The sequence below is a fragment of the Eptatretus burgeri genome, chromosome 15, assembly GCF_056783735.1.
Source record: "Eptatretus burgeri isolate ZD-2024b chromosome 15, Ebu_testis_v1, whole genome shotgun sequence".
NCBI lineage: Eukaryota > Metazoa > Chordata > Myxini > Myxiniformes > Myxinidae > Eptatretus > Eptatretus burgeri.
In genome coordinates this window covers 33,919,020-33,934,623 of record NC_140975.1, presented here as the reverse complement: position 1 = coordinate 33,934,623, position 15,604 = coordinate 33,919,020, and the positions used below count along the sequence as shown (strand labels likewise).

Here is a 15,604-nt window from a genome sequence, read left to right as displayed (position 1 = left end):
CCCTTCCATCCCCTCCCCTACCTAAAATGGCCGCACTGCTGATACCGCATGTGAAAAGGCTGAATGCCTAAACTCGGTGTTTGCATCGAAATCTTGTGTCCGAAACGCATCGCTTTCTGTACCCACCTTACCCAGTCACACCCAACTGTCCCTGGACTCTGTGTCCTTTTCTTCTGACAAAGTGGAGAGTTTGCTATCAAACCTCAAGTCAGATTCTGCAACCAGTCCAGATAGCATCAACACACATGTCCTAAAAACCTGCTCCTCTGCTCTTGCTCACCCTCTCTGTTCTATTTACACTCATTTTCTCAAGGACATCTGCCATCTGCTTAGAAATCAGCAAACATGACTGCCCTGCATAAAAAGGTGCAAAACCAGATCCCTGCAACTACAGACCAATCAGCCTTCTCCCAATCATCAGCGAGGTTATGGAATCCATCATCGCTCTAGACATGAAATCCTTCCTCTTCTCCAATGGCTTGATTTCTGATCTTCAATTTGGTTTCAGACCAGGTCACTCTACCCTAGATATGCTGCTTCTGCTCTCCCAACAATGGATGGAGGTACTCAATGCCAGACATGAAATCAGAGCCATATCTCTAGACCGTGTGCTTTTGACACAGTCTGGCACCCTGCCCTGCTCACCAAACTCTCTTCCTATGGTATCCAAGGCCATCTCCACTAATGGCTCACAGACTTCCTCTCCTGCCACAGCCAAAGTGTGGCCCTAAATAGAGTTCTCTCATCCCTTCTTCCTGTCCAGGCTGGAGTTCCTCAAGGCAGTGTTCTGGGCCCTGTTATTTTTCTGGTTTTCATCAATGATCTCTCCGACTCTGGAAAATCCTCTTTATCTCTTTGCTGATGACTCCACCCTCTGCCGTACCATCTGTCATCCCTCATACCGGCAAGCAGCAGCTTCTTCGCTCTCTACAGATCTGGGTAAACCCACAAACTGGGCCAACACGTGGAACATGTCTGTAAATCCTGACAAATTTAACACACTCAATGTGTCTCTCCGAAAGGACCGTTTGGAACCCCCCCCCCCCCAATCTACTTTCTCAACAATCTTCTGGAAGAAGTGCTTTCATTCAAGCTTCTGGGTCTCACTATCTGCCATGATCTTTCCTGGGAAAGCCACATTTCCAATCTGGCCATCAAAGCCAGTCGCCGAATGGGAATCATCCATCGGCAAAGTCCTTCCTCGGCCCACCTGAGCTCCTGGCCGCATACAAAGCTTTCATCCGCAGCCTGATGGAGTACTGCTCTCCTCTTTGGGCTGGTGCTCCTGCTTCGCACCTTTCTCGTCTTCACGCTGTGGAAATCAAGGCATTTTGGATCATTGGTATCTCCCACGGCAAGGCTGAGTCTTTGGGCCTCTCACTCTCTCACCGCAGGCAAGTCGGTGGTCTTTCTCTCTTCTACCGCCTCCTCTCCTGACTCGCCCCCACCACCTGCTCTGTCTGCGAGTTGTCCCCCCCCCATATTTCTGCACGGCGCTCAAGGTCCTCCAGCAACCCGGTTCTGTAAAACTACCAAAATCACAAATCGCTGCTCACCTTCACTCTTTTATTCCTCTTTTTCCCCGCCTTTGGAATAAACTCCCACACTCTCTTCAATCCCATTCTTCCCTCCAGGCCTTCAAAACAGCCGTTCACCACCACTTCTTTATCTTCCCCCACCACAAACCTCGATCTTTTCTACCCCCGTTAAAGCACCCCAAACCCACCTCCTTCAAATTCCCTGCTTTCCTTCCTGAAAATCCCTGTGGTGTCCATCTTGTATACCCGTGTTACCTGCCCCATCCCTCTCCCTTCCACAGATCTAATGTCTCTGTTCCCCACTGTTTTGTCCTTCCCTCTCCCATCCCTCTTGTTTCATGCCCCCCCCCCCCTAGCTGTGCATTGTGTATTCGCTCTCATACGAGCCTCGACAATATATACAAAAAAAACCTCAGGCTGGACAACTTCGAGTGAGTGTGCGTACCTCTCGACCATCCTGCCCTGGTGTGGGAATTCATTGCTTTGTAGCCACTGATAACATTTTTCAATTCTCTCTTGAAGTCGTAGTTCACTTGTTCATTGTAATCCTCTAATTTATTTTGTCTTCCTCTCTCCGGGGATGTCCCCACGGAGAACCGAGCCACGGTCACCACACCCACTGCTCATGCTGTGGGAGCCTTCACCTCCTTTATTATTTTCGTTGCACTCAATGAAGTTACACTTTCGGAAAAAAACAGTAAAATACAGAACAGTAGAAAAAGTTGTTTAATGCATTGGCAATTTCACATTTTTTAACGGAAATATGGAGAAGGAGGGGAGGAAGAACAGCGTTGCTTCAAGCTTATCTCATATATAAAGCTCATTCTAACCATTGACCCCCTGTGACTGACTCACTGACTGATATTAAAAATCGGTACCTTCCAGGTGACGTAGAAAGGTGAAATTTTGGGTGCTGATGGACATCGATGCCAATACACCAGGAAAAATCCGTAAATGAAAACTTAAATAAATAAACAAGCAATCATAGACTGGTACTTACGAAATCGTCAACTTGACTTCTGACCTTGTCTTATAAAAGCTGTCTCGAGAGAAGGTAGCGACGCAAACCAGAAGTTTCTACGATGATTCTGTAGAAAACCATCAAAAATCGAATGTTTTGGATGTTTGACCTCACTGTGACCTTGAATTTTGACCGATTTTGACCAAAATCTAATCAGCGCTAGCCATCACGCTCCTGAATCACGTGGTGTAATTTGACATTGGTAGCTTCTTCCGTTCTCGAGTTATCATTTTTTGGATGTTTGACCTCACTATGACCTAGACCTTTGACCGATTTTGACCAAAATCTAATCAGCACCAGCCATCACCCTCCTGAATCACGTGGTGTAATTTGACATTGGTAGCTTCTTCCGTTCTCGAGTTATCTGTACAAACCATCAAAAATCGAATATTTGACCTCACCGTGACCTTGACCTTTGACTGATTTTGACCAAAATCTAACCAGCACTAGCCATCACCCTCCTGAATCACGTGGTGTAATTTGACATTGGTAGCTTCTTCCGTTCTCGAGTTATCATTTTTTGGATGTTTGACCTCACTATGACCTTGACCTTTGACCGATTTTGACCAAAATCTAATCAGCACCAGCTATCACCCTCCTGAATCACGTGGTGTAATTTGACATTGGTAGCTTCTTCCGTTCTCGAGTTATCTGTACAAACCATCAAAACTCGAGTGTTTGACCTCACTGTGACCTTGACCGTTGACCGATTTTGACCAAAATCTAACCAGCACTAGCCATCACCTTCCTGAATCACGTGGTTTAATTTGACATTGGTAGCTTCTTCTGTTCTCGAGCTATCGTGCCTACAAACAAACAAACAAACAAGCAGTCATAGACTGGTACTTACGAAATCATCAACTTGACCTCTGACCTTGTCTAATAAAAGATGTCTTGAGAGAAGGCAGCGACGCAAACCAGAAGTTTCTACGATGATTCTGTATCAAACCATCAAAAACCGTAAGGTCGACCGAAGCAAAAAATCTCCATTTCTCCACACAATTATACCTTAACGTAACTCAACGACGCGTCTGCTCGAGCGCACTGCATCATGGGACGACCCGTGACGCTTCGAGTGAAATATTTTTTATACAATCGTAAAACGTCTCCAAAACATCCGATTTTTACCAGAATTTCGACAACCGAGTTTTAAGCGTCCTAAGTGATCGCAAAAACCGAAGACAAAATTAAAATCGAAGTTAAAACGAACTCGTAACGTCGAGCGAAGCAAAAATACTCGATTTCTCCACATGAATTTACGGAATTATGTTTGACCTCACTGTGACCTTGACCTTTGACCGATTTTGACCAAAATCTAATCAGCACTAGCCATCACCCTCCTGAATCACGCGGTGTAATTTGACATTGGTAGCTTCTTCCGTTCTCGAGTTATCGTGCCCACAAACAAACAAACAAACAAACAAACAAGCAGTCAAAGACTGGTACTTACGAAATCGTCAACTTGACCTCTGACCTTGTCTAATAAAAGCTGTCTCTCGATAAGGTAGCGACGCAAACGAGAAGTTTCTATGATGATTCTGTACCAAACCATCAAAAATCGAATGTTTTGGATGTTTGACCTCACCGTGACCTTGACCTTTGACCGATTTTGACCAAAATCTAATCAGTGCGAGCCACCACCCTCCTGAATCACGTGGTGTAATTGACATTGGAAGCTTCTTCCGTTCTCGAGTTATCATTTTTTGGATGTTTGACCTCACTGTGACCTTGACCTTTGACCGATTTTGACCAAAATCTAATCAGCGCTAGCCACCACCCTCCTGAATCACGTGGTGTAATTTGACATTGGAAGCTTCTTCCGTTCTCGAGTTATCTGTACCAAACCATCAGAAATTGAATATTTGACCTCACCGTGACCTTGACCTTTGACCGATTTTGACCAAAATCTAATCAGCACTAGCCATCACCCTCCTGAATCACGTGGTGTAATTTGACATTGGTAGCTTCTTCCGTTCTCGAGTTATCATGCCTACAAACAAACAAACAAACAAGCAGTCATAGACTGGTACTTACGAAATCGTCAACTTGACCTCTGACCTTGTCTTATAAAAGCTGTCTCGAGAGAAGGTAGCGACGCAAACCAGAAGTTTCTACGCTGATTCTGTACCAAACCATCAAAAATCGAATGTTTTGGATGTTTGACCTCACTGTGACCTTGACCTTTGACCGATTTTGACCAAAATCTAATCAGCGCTCGCCATCACCCTCCTGAATCACGTGGTGTAATTTGACATTGGTAGCTTCTTCCGTTCTCGAGTTATCATTTTTTGGATGTTTGACCTCACTGTGACCCTGACCTTTGACCGATTTTGACCAAAATCTAATCAGCACTAGCCATCACCCTCCTGAATCACGTGGTGTAATTTGACATTGGTAGTTACTTCCGTTCTCGAGTTATCGTGCCTACAAACAAACAAACAAACAGAAACGGAAGTCATCAATATACTTACGAAATCTTTAGATTTCATAAGTAAAAATAAATAAATGAAAAAGATGCAGGTGAGCAACCTGAGAATGGGGGAACATGGTAATTTTGTTTGCCACCAGACATCGAAACCAATACACCAGGAAAAAAAAAATCACAGAACCATCAGAAAGTGTCTGTAAATGAAAATGAAAAAAATGCAGGTGAGCGCCCCAAGACAATGGGGAAGCACGGTTCGTTAGTGCTTTTTTTGCCTACAGAGTCAAGGTTCTTGGAGGAGCTGTAATGCAGAACAGAGCAGGACATAACAGAATGAAAAGGACAGTGGAAAGAGGGCGGAGGAGTGGGGGGGGGGGCACACGATCAGCAGGGTAGAGCGACAAATATAGAGGGAGACTTGGAGGAAGAAAGAACATAAGGAATAAAAAGAGTAAGTGGAGAGGGAGGAGGACAAAGGAGGTGAACAAGCTGGATATAGGTGCAAACTCTCAATCACAGAAATGGAAGGGAAAACTGAGGAAGAAGCAGATATGGACAACAACCAAAAGAAAAACGACTAAGGACAGTGTGAAGGGGCACCTAGAAACCCGATCACATGAAAACCTGCAAAAAGATGGTCCTGGGGAGGGTTGATTTGGATATAAAACAAAATATTGGGTATGGATGGGTGGTGAACAGCTGTCTTGAAGGCCTGGAGGGAAGAACAGGATTGAACAGAATGAGAAAGTTCGTTCCACAGGTGAGATAAACGAGGAGCAAATGATGCAGTCGTTCGCTTTCTCACTCTTTCACATCGCTATATCCATTTTGCACCTATACGCTCACAAGAAGAAAATTAACTCGTACCTTGAAGTGTGCTGCAAGGAAAGGGATTTTGGTGGAACTGAGAAAACCAGAGCTTGCGAAAGACACTCTAAAATTTTGTATAAGAGAAGAGTATTGGACAAGGGATGAGAAAGAGTGTGTGGAAATGAAGATGATCATGCAGTGTGCAACATGGAACTCCTACACTCATTCCTCGATGCAACTTTTAAATCTTCAATCGTGAACCTTCTTGCATTGGTCAAATCAGTGGCTTTTCACATCTTTCTTCTGATATGCTGATGGGAAGTTTTTTTGCTTTTACAAGTTGTGGATCAAGTGTTACAACTTGTATCTACACTACATAGCCAAAAGTATAAGGAGACCCCTTCTAATTAGTGTATTCAGCTATTTCAGCCACACCCATTGCTGACAGGTGTGTCAAATCAAGCACACATCCATGCAATCTCCAGAAACAAACATTGGCAGTAGAATGGGCCGTACTGAAGAGCTCAGTGACTTTCAACGTGACACCGTCATAGGATGCCACCTTTCCAACAAGTCAGTTCGTCAAATTTCTGCCCAGCTGGAGCTGCCCTGGTCAACTTCAAGTGCTGTGATTGTGAAGTGGGAACGTCTAGGAGCAACAACAGCTCAGCCGCGAAGTGGTAAAGGCCCAGTCACACCTTGACGTTTTAGCCAGCTTATGCCGATTTTTGGAAAATTTGTCGAAAACGCTGGTACATGTCGAATACGTTATGGGTAAGTTTTGATAACATTGAGAGCACGCTGAAAAACACTGCCATACGTCGTTGTACGCTGGCTTTAAACATTGTACTTTTCGGTTGTCCTCAAATTTTCCATGCTTGAAATTTTAAGACTTATGCCAGCGTATGACTCACACGTTCCGCATAACGCTGGCCATAAGTTGTAGGCACGTCATGCGATCGTTGACACACGTTACTTGTGAGTTACTCATAAGTCGAAACACGTCGAGGTAATGTTTAGCATACCCAAAACTTATTTCAAACCTATGAGTTACGTGTTGTACTCACGTTACGCGATTGGTGACACACATCGACACACGTTACTTGTAAGGTGCTCATAAGTCGAAACACATCAAGGTAATGGTTGGCGTCAATGTTCCAGACTCCCTGTTTTTTTTTTTGTTTTTTTGTTTTTTTCTTCCTTCCTTCGGTATGATGGTGATTTTGACACTTCGATTTCTAGTGCGGTTATAATATAATATAATTAATAGGCTGCCGCTCAACGATTTAAACCATAACCGCACTGTAAACTGAACACTGTCATACCGAAGAAGAAAAAACCCGGGAGTCTGGAAAACTGACGCTAACCATTACCTTGACGTGTTTCGACTTATGAGCACCTTACAAGTAACGTGTGTCGATGTGTGTCAACGATCGCATATCGTGCGTACAACTTATTCCCATCGCATGCGGAGCATGTGTCATACGGCAAGTACGTCGTAAAATTTTAAACATGTTTAAAATTACAAGACGTACTCCATTTAATACGACGTATGATAGCATACTTTAGCGTTCTATTCACGCAGACCAAACTTACCCATACCGTATTCGACGTGCGCCAGCGTTTTAGACACATTTTTCAGAGGTCGGCATACGCTGGCAAGATCGCCAAGGTGTGACTGCGATGTTGACACTTCCATTTCTGCGGCGGTTATGATTTGAATCGTTGTGCAGCAGCCTTTTCATCACCTACGCCACGTCATCGTCGGCGATGCGTGCAGCGCTACGCATAAGTTAGACTATCGTTGGGCATAGGTTGTGAAGGCCGACAACAGGTTCAGCATTTGTTGGTATAAGTTATCTATAACACAACGAAACGTTCTGTGTCCGATACTAATACATTAAGCATAAGACCAAGTCGTTATGAATACATCCGAATCTTTAAAAAAAAACATCAAAAGTTCAACGTAAGCCAGCGTTTTACATACATTTTAATACGTTGCCATTGCTGGCTAAAACGTCAAGGTGTGACTGGGCCTTAAGCCACACAAGCTCACAGAACGGGACCACAGAGTGCTGAAGTGCGTAGTGCAGAAAAATCGACTGTCGTCGGTTGCAACACTCACTACCAAGTTCCAAACTGACTGAAAGCAATGTCAGAACAAGCACTGCTCATCGATAGCTTCATGAAATGGGTTTCCATGGTTGAGCAGCTGCACACAAGCCTCGCACCACTATGCGCAATGCCAAATGTCAGCTAGAGTGGTGTAAAGCTCACTGCCATTGGATTCTGGAGCAGTGGAAATGCGTCCTCTGGAGTGATGAATCTTGCTTTACAATCTGGCAGCCCGACGGATGAATTTGGGTTTGGCAGATGCCAGGAGAACGCTACCTGCCCGAATGTATAGTGTCAACTGTAAAGTTTGGTGGAGGACGAATGGTCTGGGGTCTGGGGTCTGAGGTCTGGGGCTATTTTTCATGGTTTGGGCTTGGTCCCTTAGTTCCTGTGAAGGGAAATCTTAACACCACAGCATACAATGACATTCTAGATGATTCTTTGCTTCCAACATAGTGGCAACAGTTTGGGGAAGGCCCTTTCCTGTTTCAACATGACAATGCCCCCGTGTACAAAGTGAGGTCCATACATAAATGGTTTGTCAAGATCGGTGTGGAAGAACTTGACTGGCCTGCACAGCGCCCTGACCTCAACCCCATCGAACACCTTTAGGATGAATTGGAAATGCTGACGGTGAGCCAGACCTTATCGCCCAACATCAGTGCCCAAGCTAATACTCTTGTGGCTGAATGGAAGCAAATCCCTGCAGCCATGTTCCAACATCTAGTGGAAAGCCTTCCCAGAAGAGTAGAGGTTGTTGTAGCAGCAAAGGGGGGGACCAACTCCATATTAATGCCCATGATTTTGGAATGAGATGCTGGACAAGATGCTGTCTCCACATACTGTTGGCCATGTAGTGTATTGTGCTCATACCAAACTCGGTGGTGTAATGGTTAGAGTGTCCACTCTGAGTCTGGGATATCGGTGGTTCAAATCCCAGCTGAGTCATGTGAAAGACTTTTAAAATGGTATGTGCTGCTTCTTTGCTTAACACTCAGAATTTATTTCAATGGATAGAGCATGGACAAAGTGCTGGGAAGGCAATAGCAACTCAGCCAGTATAACCCTTGCCAATAAAATGCTTCGGCAGCACCAACACTCTGTGAAGAGTATGGTTAATCAAAATCAAAAAATTATGTTCATACAATATTTTCTTTACATGACTTCATTTGTCCAGTGTAGATGCAGATCCTTTGTGACCTGGGCTATCTCAGTCAAGCTACAACAAAGTGATCTAATCCAGATACAGTTCCATCAGAACCTCATGTAAGGGCCTGAACCGGTGTTCAACATAAGATCCTGCTGGAAATCCATTGTAACAGCAATGTCATGAGTTCTCTCCACAATAATTATGGTTCTTTGTTCGTATGCAGCACAAGGCCGCAGGGTAGCACCATCGGCTGAGGACATGGCTGTGCCGCTGATGCAATGCCGCCCCCCCCCCCCTGCCAGCCAGGGCAGGAACCCAGAATCCATTCAGGGTGCCGGCGACAGCACGCCCACTCCAAGGGACTGACATCACAGGGTCTCCAACGTCCACCAACGATGTGTAAGCATATCCCACGAGTATGATACACACTTAGTTATAATAATCGGTAATTTCTTTAAATTTTTAGATTTCACTCCAGATTTCAACACTTATTTAGTCCACGAGATCTGATCCTCAAAGCTGAAATCAGAATCTCACAGCAGAGAGTGGAGTCATCAGCAAAGAGGGTCAGGTCAGGTATGGGAGCATGTGCCAGAACAGCGCGTCGCTGCGTCCACTTTCCGCCGGTACTCCAGGGGCCTCCGTCTGGCCATCCCCCAGGCAGATGCCAGGCCCATCCCCATCTCCTTGAGATGCCGATCAACCTGCTGCAACCACGAGGCACGTGGTCGGCCCACCGGCCTCCTCCACACATGAGACTCCCTCGCTGAGAGAATCTGGTGAGCAGGATCAGCGTCAGGAAAACGAGCCACATGTCCATACAGCCGCAACTGATGCTCACGGACTATGCAGGTAACAAATCTCATCCGAGTCTCTCTCAGCAACCGCTCGTTGGACACAAAATCTGACCAGCGATAGCCAAGGATTCTCCGAAGAGACCTGGTACCAAAGGAATTAAGTCTCTGTCTCAGATCCTTGGTCAGAGTCCAAGTCTCGCATCCATAGAGCAAGACTGGAAGTACCAAGGACCTGAAGACTCGGACTTTCGTCCTCCCGCACAGGTACCGGCAGTGCCACACCCCATGATCCAGTGAATCCATGACTCCCCAGGCCCGACCCAGACGTCTATTGACCTCTGACTCACACCAGCAGAGACATGAATATCACTGCCAAGGAAAGTGAATCTCTCCACGACCTCAACATCCTCACCACAAACAGACACAGACAGAACAGCAGCATCCAAGATGTCACCGAAGGCCTGGATCTTAGTTTTGACCCAAGAAACCCGTAATCCCAGCAGCTCCGACTCCTCAGTCAGCACCTCGAGGGCCCCCAAAAGGATATCTAAAGTCTCCGCAAAGATGACTGAATCATCTGCAAAATCAAGGTCCGAGATCTTGACATTCCCAAACGATGCACCGCAGCTTGATCTCTCCGACATCCTCCCTAAGATCCAGTCCATACAAGTGCTGAAAAGTGTGGGGGCCAGTACACACCCCTGACGAACTCCAGTAACAACTGGAAATAAGTCAGAGATGGTACCACCACACTTCACAGCACTCTCAGTACCAGAGTAGAGTTCAGACATCAGATCGATCAGTTTTCGTGGCACCCCACGAAGACCAAGAATCCTCCAGAGGACATCCCGATTCACTGAATCGAATGCTTTACAGAGATAAACATAGGCTGCAAAGAGATAAAGAGGATTTTCAAGAGATTCAGTGAGATCATTGATGAAGATTAGGAATAAGATGGGGCCTAGAACGCTGTCTTGGGATACTCCAGCCTTGACAGGGAGAGGAGATGAAAGGGTTCCATTGAGAGCCACACGTTGGCTATGAGAGTGGAAGAGTCAGAAATCAGTACTTCAAGAGTGGAGTTGGCCTTGGAGTCCATAGGTAGACAGTTTGGAGAAGAAGGCAGGATGCCAGACTATCAAAAACTCGAGATATGTCTGGAGAGATGGCCCTGATCTCATGTCTGATATTGAGGGCTTCCACCATTGTTAGGAGAGAAGAAGCAGTTTGTCCAAGGTAGAGTGACCAGGTCTGAATCTGAATTTATGATCTGAGATGAGGCTGTTAGAGAAAAGGAATGATTTTATGGCAACCGTGATGATTGATTCCATGACCTTGTTTATGGTTGGAAGTATAATTAGCTAATTAAACTGCAGTTAATGGGATCCGTTTTTGCACCTTTTTTGTCTAATGCTCTGATGTTGGCAGACTTCCAATTTCCCAGGTGGAGATAGATCAGTCCTGAAGTGTTTAACAAAAAGAATTTTAAACAAAAAAAAAAAAACACGAATACAAGAATGTCAAAGCATGTCACACTTTCACTTTATGACCTGTGAATACACGGGGTGCAGAAGTCGTGAATCCGCAAATAGCGGGGTCCGACAGTACTTCACAAACATATTGCATGTCCATGTGAATATCAATAAGGTGGTAAAATTAAGTGAAATAAGCAAAAAAATGATATTTTATAACATGTAGTTGTTCTTGCCGTTTCCGTCATGACTGTGGTTGTTGTTTGTGTGCTCCTGACGTGTACTTTTATATTTTTATATCACTTCAATAAGTATTACTACATATAATTTTGTGTGCTCCTTCCATGTGTGTCACACTTTATTCCAAAGGGTTCCTGCTGTTGTACCCTTGGAACCGCAGCACAGAGAGGGTACCACCACAGCTGTTACATTAAACCTAACAGCTACATTAAAGCTCAAGGATCCGGATTCTTCTTCTTCCATTCAAGTAAGATGGGCTTTCAAAACGAGCATTTTTATTATTAAACGGACACTAATTTTTCTTCCAAGTTAATTGATTATTTTCTTTCCAATGGCACCATTTTTATTATTCTATGACAACAGGAACCCAAACGAGACAGACACACCCACAGATGGACGAATGCTTTTCCTTTCAGTAATTAAATATGGTAAGTTATGAAATAGTTGAATGCAAAAAATAAAATAAAAAGGAAATGGTCATCAATTACAACCACTGAGCAAATGTCAGATGGATGATATGAATGCAGTAATCTGTTTTTTTGAACAAAAACTAACTTTGTGAACAGAAATGGAGGAAGAAATAAAGTGAGAAAAAAATTGAACATCTACTGAGTAATTAAAGAAAAAGTGAAGATGGAAATTAAATGTGGAGGAAAGTCAGAATAAATAGAATATAAAGTGAGTAAAGGCAAGGAAAATAAAAGCTTAAGAGGAACAAAAATAAATAGAGATTTGATCTGAGTGGATATAATGCAATGAGTGTATGTACACACCTTATCAGTGATACCTTAACCAGTGCACCTGGAGATAAGATGCAAAAAAAAATAGAATAAAAAAGCTCTTCAAACACAAGAAGACATTTACTGAGCCTCACCAGAGTTTGGTTGTTCTTCTGGCACACAAGAAAAGGGTCCAATGTCCTGTGCTGGGGCTTCCAAAGAGTCCTGGACCGAGATCGGGAGCAGCACGGGAATGAGCATGAAATTTTTCATTTTACGTGCACAAATCTCGACAGTTTCCCTCCAACCCCATTTGTGTACAATTGATTGATCTTCAATTTTAATGATATTCTACCAGTACAATCGGTAAGCAAATCAAGTTGTACATGAGGAAAAGTTCAAAAAGAGGAGCGTGCCTTCATTTCAGAAGTTTTCAACAAGAATAAATTATTCATATTGCTGGATGTGCCCAAACAAGAGTGGAAGTCTTTCATAAAGTTATAATATTCAACGACCCTTGTGGGGGCTGACGGGTGGGTGGGAGGGTGCTTCCAATTTTGAGACAGGCTCATTTAGGTACCAAAGACAGAAGTTTCAACATTACTTATTTAATCCCCACCAGAATGGGCAAAACTTTAACTTCAGAACCAAAATAAGAATAATCAAAGCATACACAATCATAATCTACATATTAAACATATATTGCTCTTACATTTTGAACTTGATACAAGACCACTGTTATTGGGACAAATCATACTATGGTACAATTTGACTGAAATACTGCACCCTAAAGTCGGCACTTCCCATGTTTACAAAGACACAAAATTGAAACATAAGGTGACATTTTTGTATAACTGCACCCATTAGAATGAAAGGTGGTTGGTTATAAGTGTCTAAATTTAATGCATGGGACACAAATGTGTATAAGCACCTGCACAAAAGCCTTGTTTCCGCACACACCATACAGTGATGGGTCTCTGTGCCTCTTAAATGGGCCTAATGTAGTCAATGGTGTTACAACTTATCACAAGCTTCTTAAACGTTCTAATTTTTTGCTGCATTACAGGAGAAACTTATGGCATATATGCAAGAAAAAAAAAATTAAAGTTTTTAAATCATATCATTAAAAATTCTGGAGAAAAATATTCGTCAGAATACACATTTTAACCAGCATTCATTAAAAATTTGTTTGTACAGTTGTAGGTTTGTACAGTTGTTATGTAACAGGAAGTTGTTATTGCTAAATAGTCAGGCTGTTTTGGAATTTCATTCCTGAATATTTCAATCAAAAGAGTAGTCTGCGATAGAAGTAAAAGGCTGGAAGGGGTGACTGAAAAGAAAAGAAAAAACAGGTTTTACTGTATTATTCCTCCAGTTCTTGCCAAGATGTCACTCCAAAAGAAAGCATGACACCACAACTTTCCCAACCAAGGGTGTAGCCAGGGATTTCAACTTTAAACAAAATAAATACTGCAAGACTGCTCATCCCTTCCCTTTCCCCCTGCCCCCGCCCTCCCCCTCTTCCCTCCGGACACGTGTCTTGTCTGTGGTGATGAATTTAATCGAAGTTATGGCAAGTAAACATCCAATATTTATTAAATGAGTTTGTCAAGTAAAATAGAGATCAAATACAGGTTTATTTAAATGTTAATTTAATAATTTCAGAGTACATTTCAAATTATATTCATCACCGTGTTCATAAAGCACTGTCATTATTTGTGCCATTAATCAGCATTGCTATCCCAATCATGATGTCTGTCTTTGTCTCTCTGTGCTTGGAATACTTAAATCCAACCCTTTTTGTAATGTATACGAGACTACCCTGACAAACTCACTCATGTCAGAAGCCTCCCACATGTCATCTTCACACCTGGGTTCCCCTGCACTGCTTGCTCTGCATACACCACTTCTGTGTCCTTCCACCCCATACCACTCCACCTTTCTGCTTTCTTCACAACCCAGCCCTTCTTTACTTCCCTCACACACCACCGCCCCCTTGCTTCCATCACTCCTTGCCCCCACCTTGCTTCCTTCATGTCCCACCTCCCTCCCTGCTTCCCCAGTGTCCTGCCCCCTCCCTGTTTCCCCAGTGTCCCATGCCCCCTCCCTGCTTCCCCAGTGTCCCTCGTCAGTCAACTTGCTGAAAAGAATCTCCAACAATTGTTGAATTTTGCTTGCACTCATGGTTAAACTGCAGGACACTTTGTGATGGACATATATCCAGTTGTCAGCATCAAAAATGCAGAGCGCAAATGAAGAATAGCAAGCAGCACCAAGAAAATCAAGATTGAGAAGCCAGACCAACCAATCCCAAAACAGTGGATGAAGATCCTGTCACATAGTTACATCAAGGAGCAGTTGGTTAAATTCCAGAGCAAGTGCGATGTTGGAAGACTGAAAGGTGTGACAGTAACTGTGGCACATGGAGAACTCTACCGTGCAATCATTCCACAAGATGGAATGGTTCTTGTAAAAGACAATGAAGACCTGTACTGTTTGCATGAAGAGGCAGACACAAGGATGTTCTTGCATGCCAGCTACATTTCAAATCCGGTGGCGACAGTATCATTATCACGAGTCCTGACACGGATGTGTTTGTCATCACCATCACATTAACTTCAAGTATTGGTTGTTCCCAGCTCTACTTCCACACTGGGAAAGATGAGAATCTGTGGCCTATTCATCTCCAGGCTATTGCACAACATTTTGGAGATGACATCATAAAGTCTCTGGTAGGCCGCCACTGCTTCACTGAATGTGACTCTGTTCGTTCGTTTTATGGCAAACGCAAGACAAAGGCGATCAAACTGATAATTATTTATGGACAACCCAACATTGTGTTTGGCATTTTAATCTCGAGGGGAATCATTCACATTAACTGAATACATGTTGTCAGATCTGGAAGTCTGTCTACAAACTCAAAGGTCAGTCGGAATACTCAACATGAATGATGCTAGATATACAAGGTTCTCCTTGGCAACCATGACAGATAATATTGTGTGACCAAATTGAGATGCCTTGCATAAGCATATTTAGCGAGCCAATTTCCAAGCCACCATTTACAAGCATAGCTTAGAACAGCACCCAGATACAGTATTCCACCTCCTGTTGGACAGGGATGGAAGCTGATAAATAATGCAGTTGGTACCCTGAGAATTGACTGATGCAGATGCAATCAGCTCAAAAAGCATCCTTGAACATTCATTCTGTGCATACAAAAAGTAAAAATGCAGAATAGCGGAGGCATATGACAAACACTACGTGTCTTTACGCATTCCATGCACAGAACAAGAAAAAGAGCAATCAGAGATTGCATA

General features: G+C 43.7%; 1 protein-coding gene across 5 annotated transcripts in view; it reads right to left on the bottom strand.

The window, feature by feature from the left end:
• The window catches only part of CNST (consortin, connexin sorting protein), an 85,359-nt gene that overhangs the window by 23,486 nt on the left and 46,269 nt on the right, over window positions 1–15,604 (bottom strand). For all 5 annotated transcript variants that reach the window (XM_085857433.1, XM_085857430.1, XM_085857432.1 and 2 more), the window contains one exon: window positions 12,443–12,512. In XM_085857433.1, coding sequence (XP_085713559.1) covers window positions 12,443–12,512 — 70 coding nt within the window. The remainder of the gene's footprint in view (window positions 1–12,442; window positions 12,513–15,604) is intronic.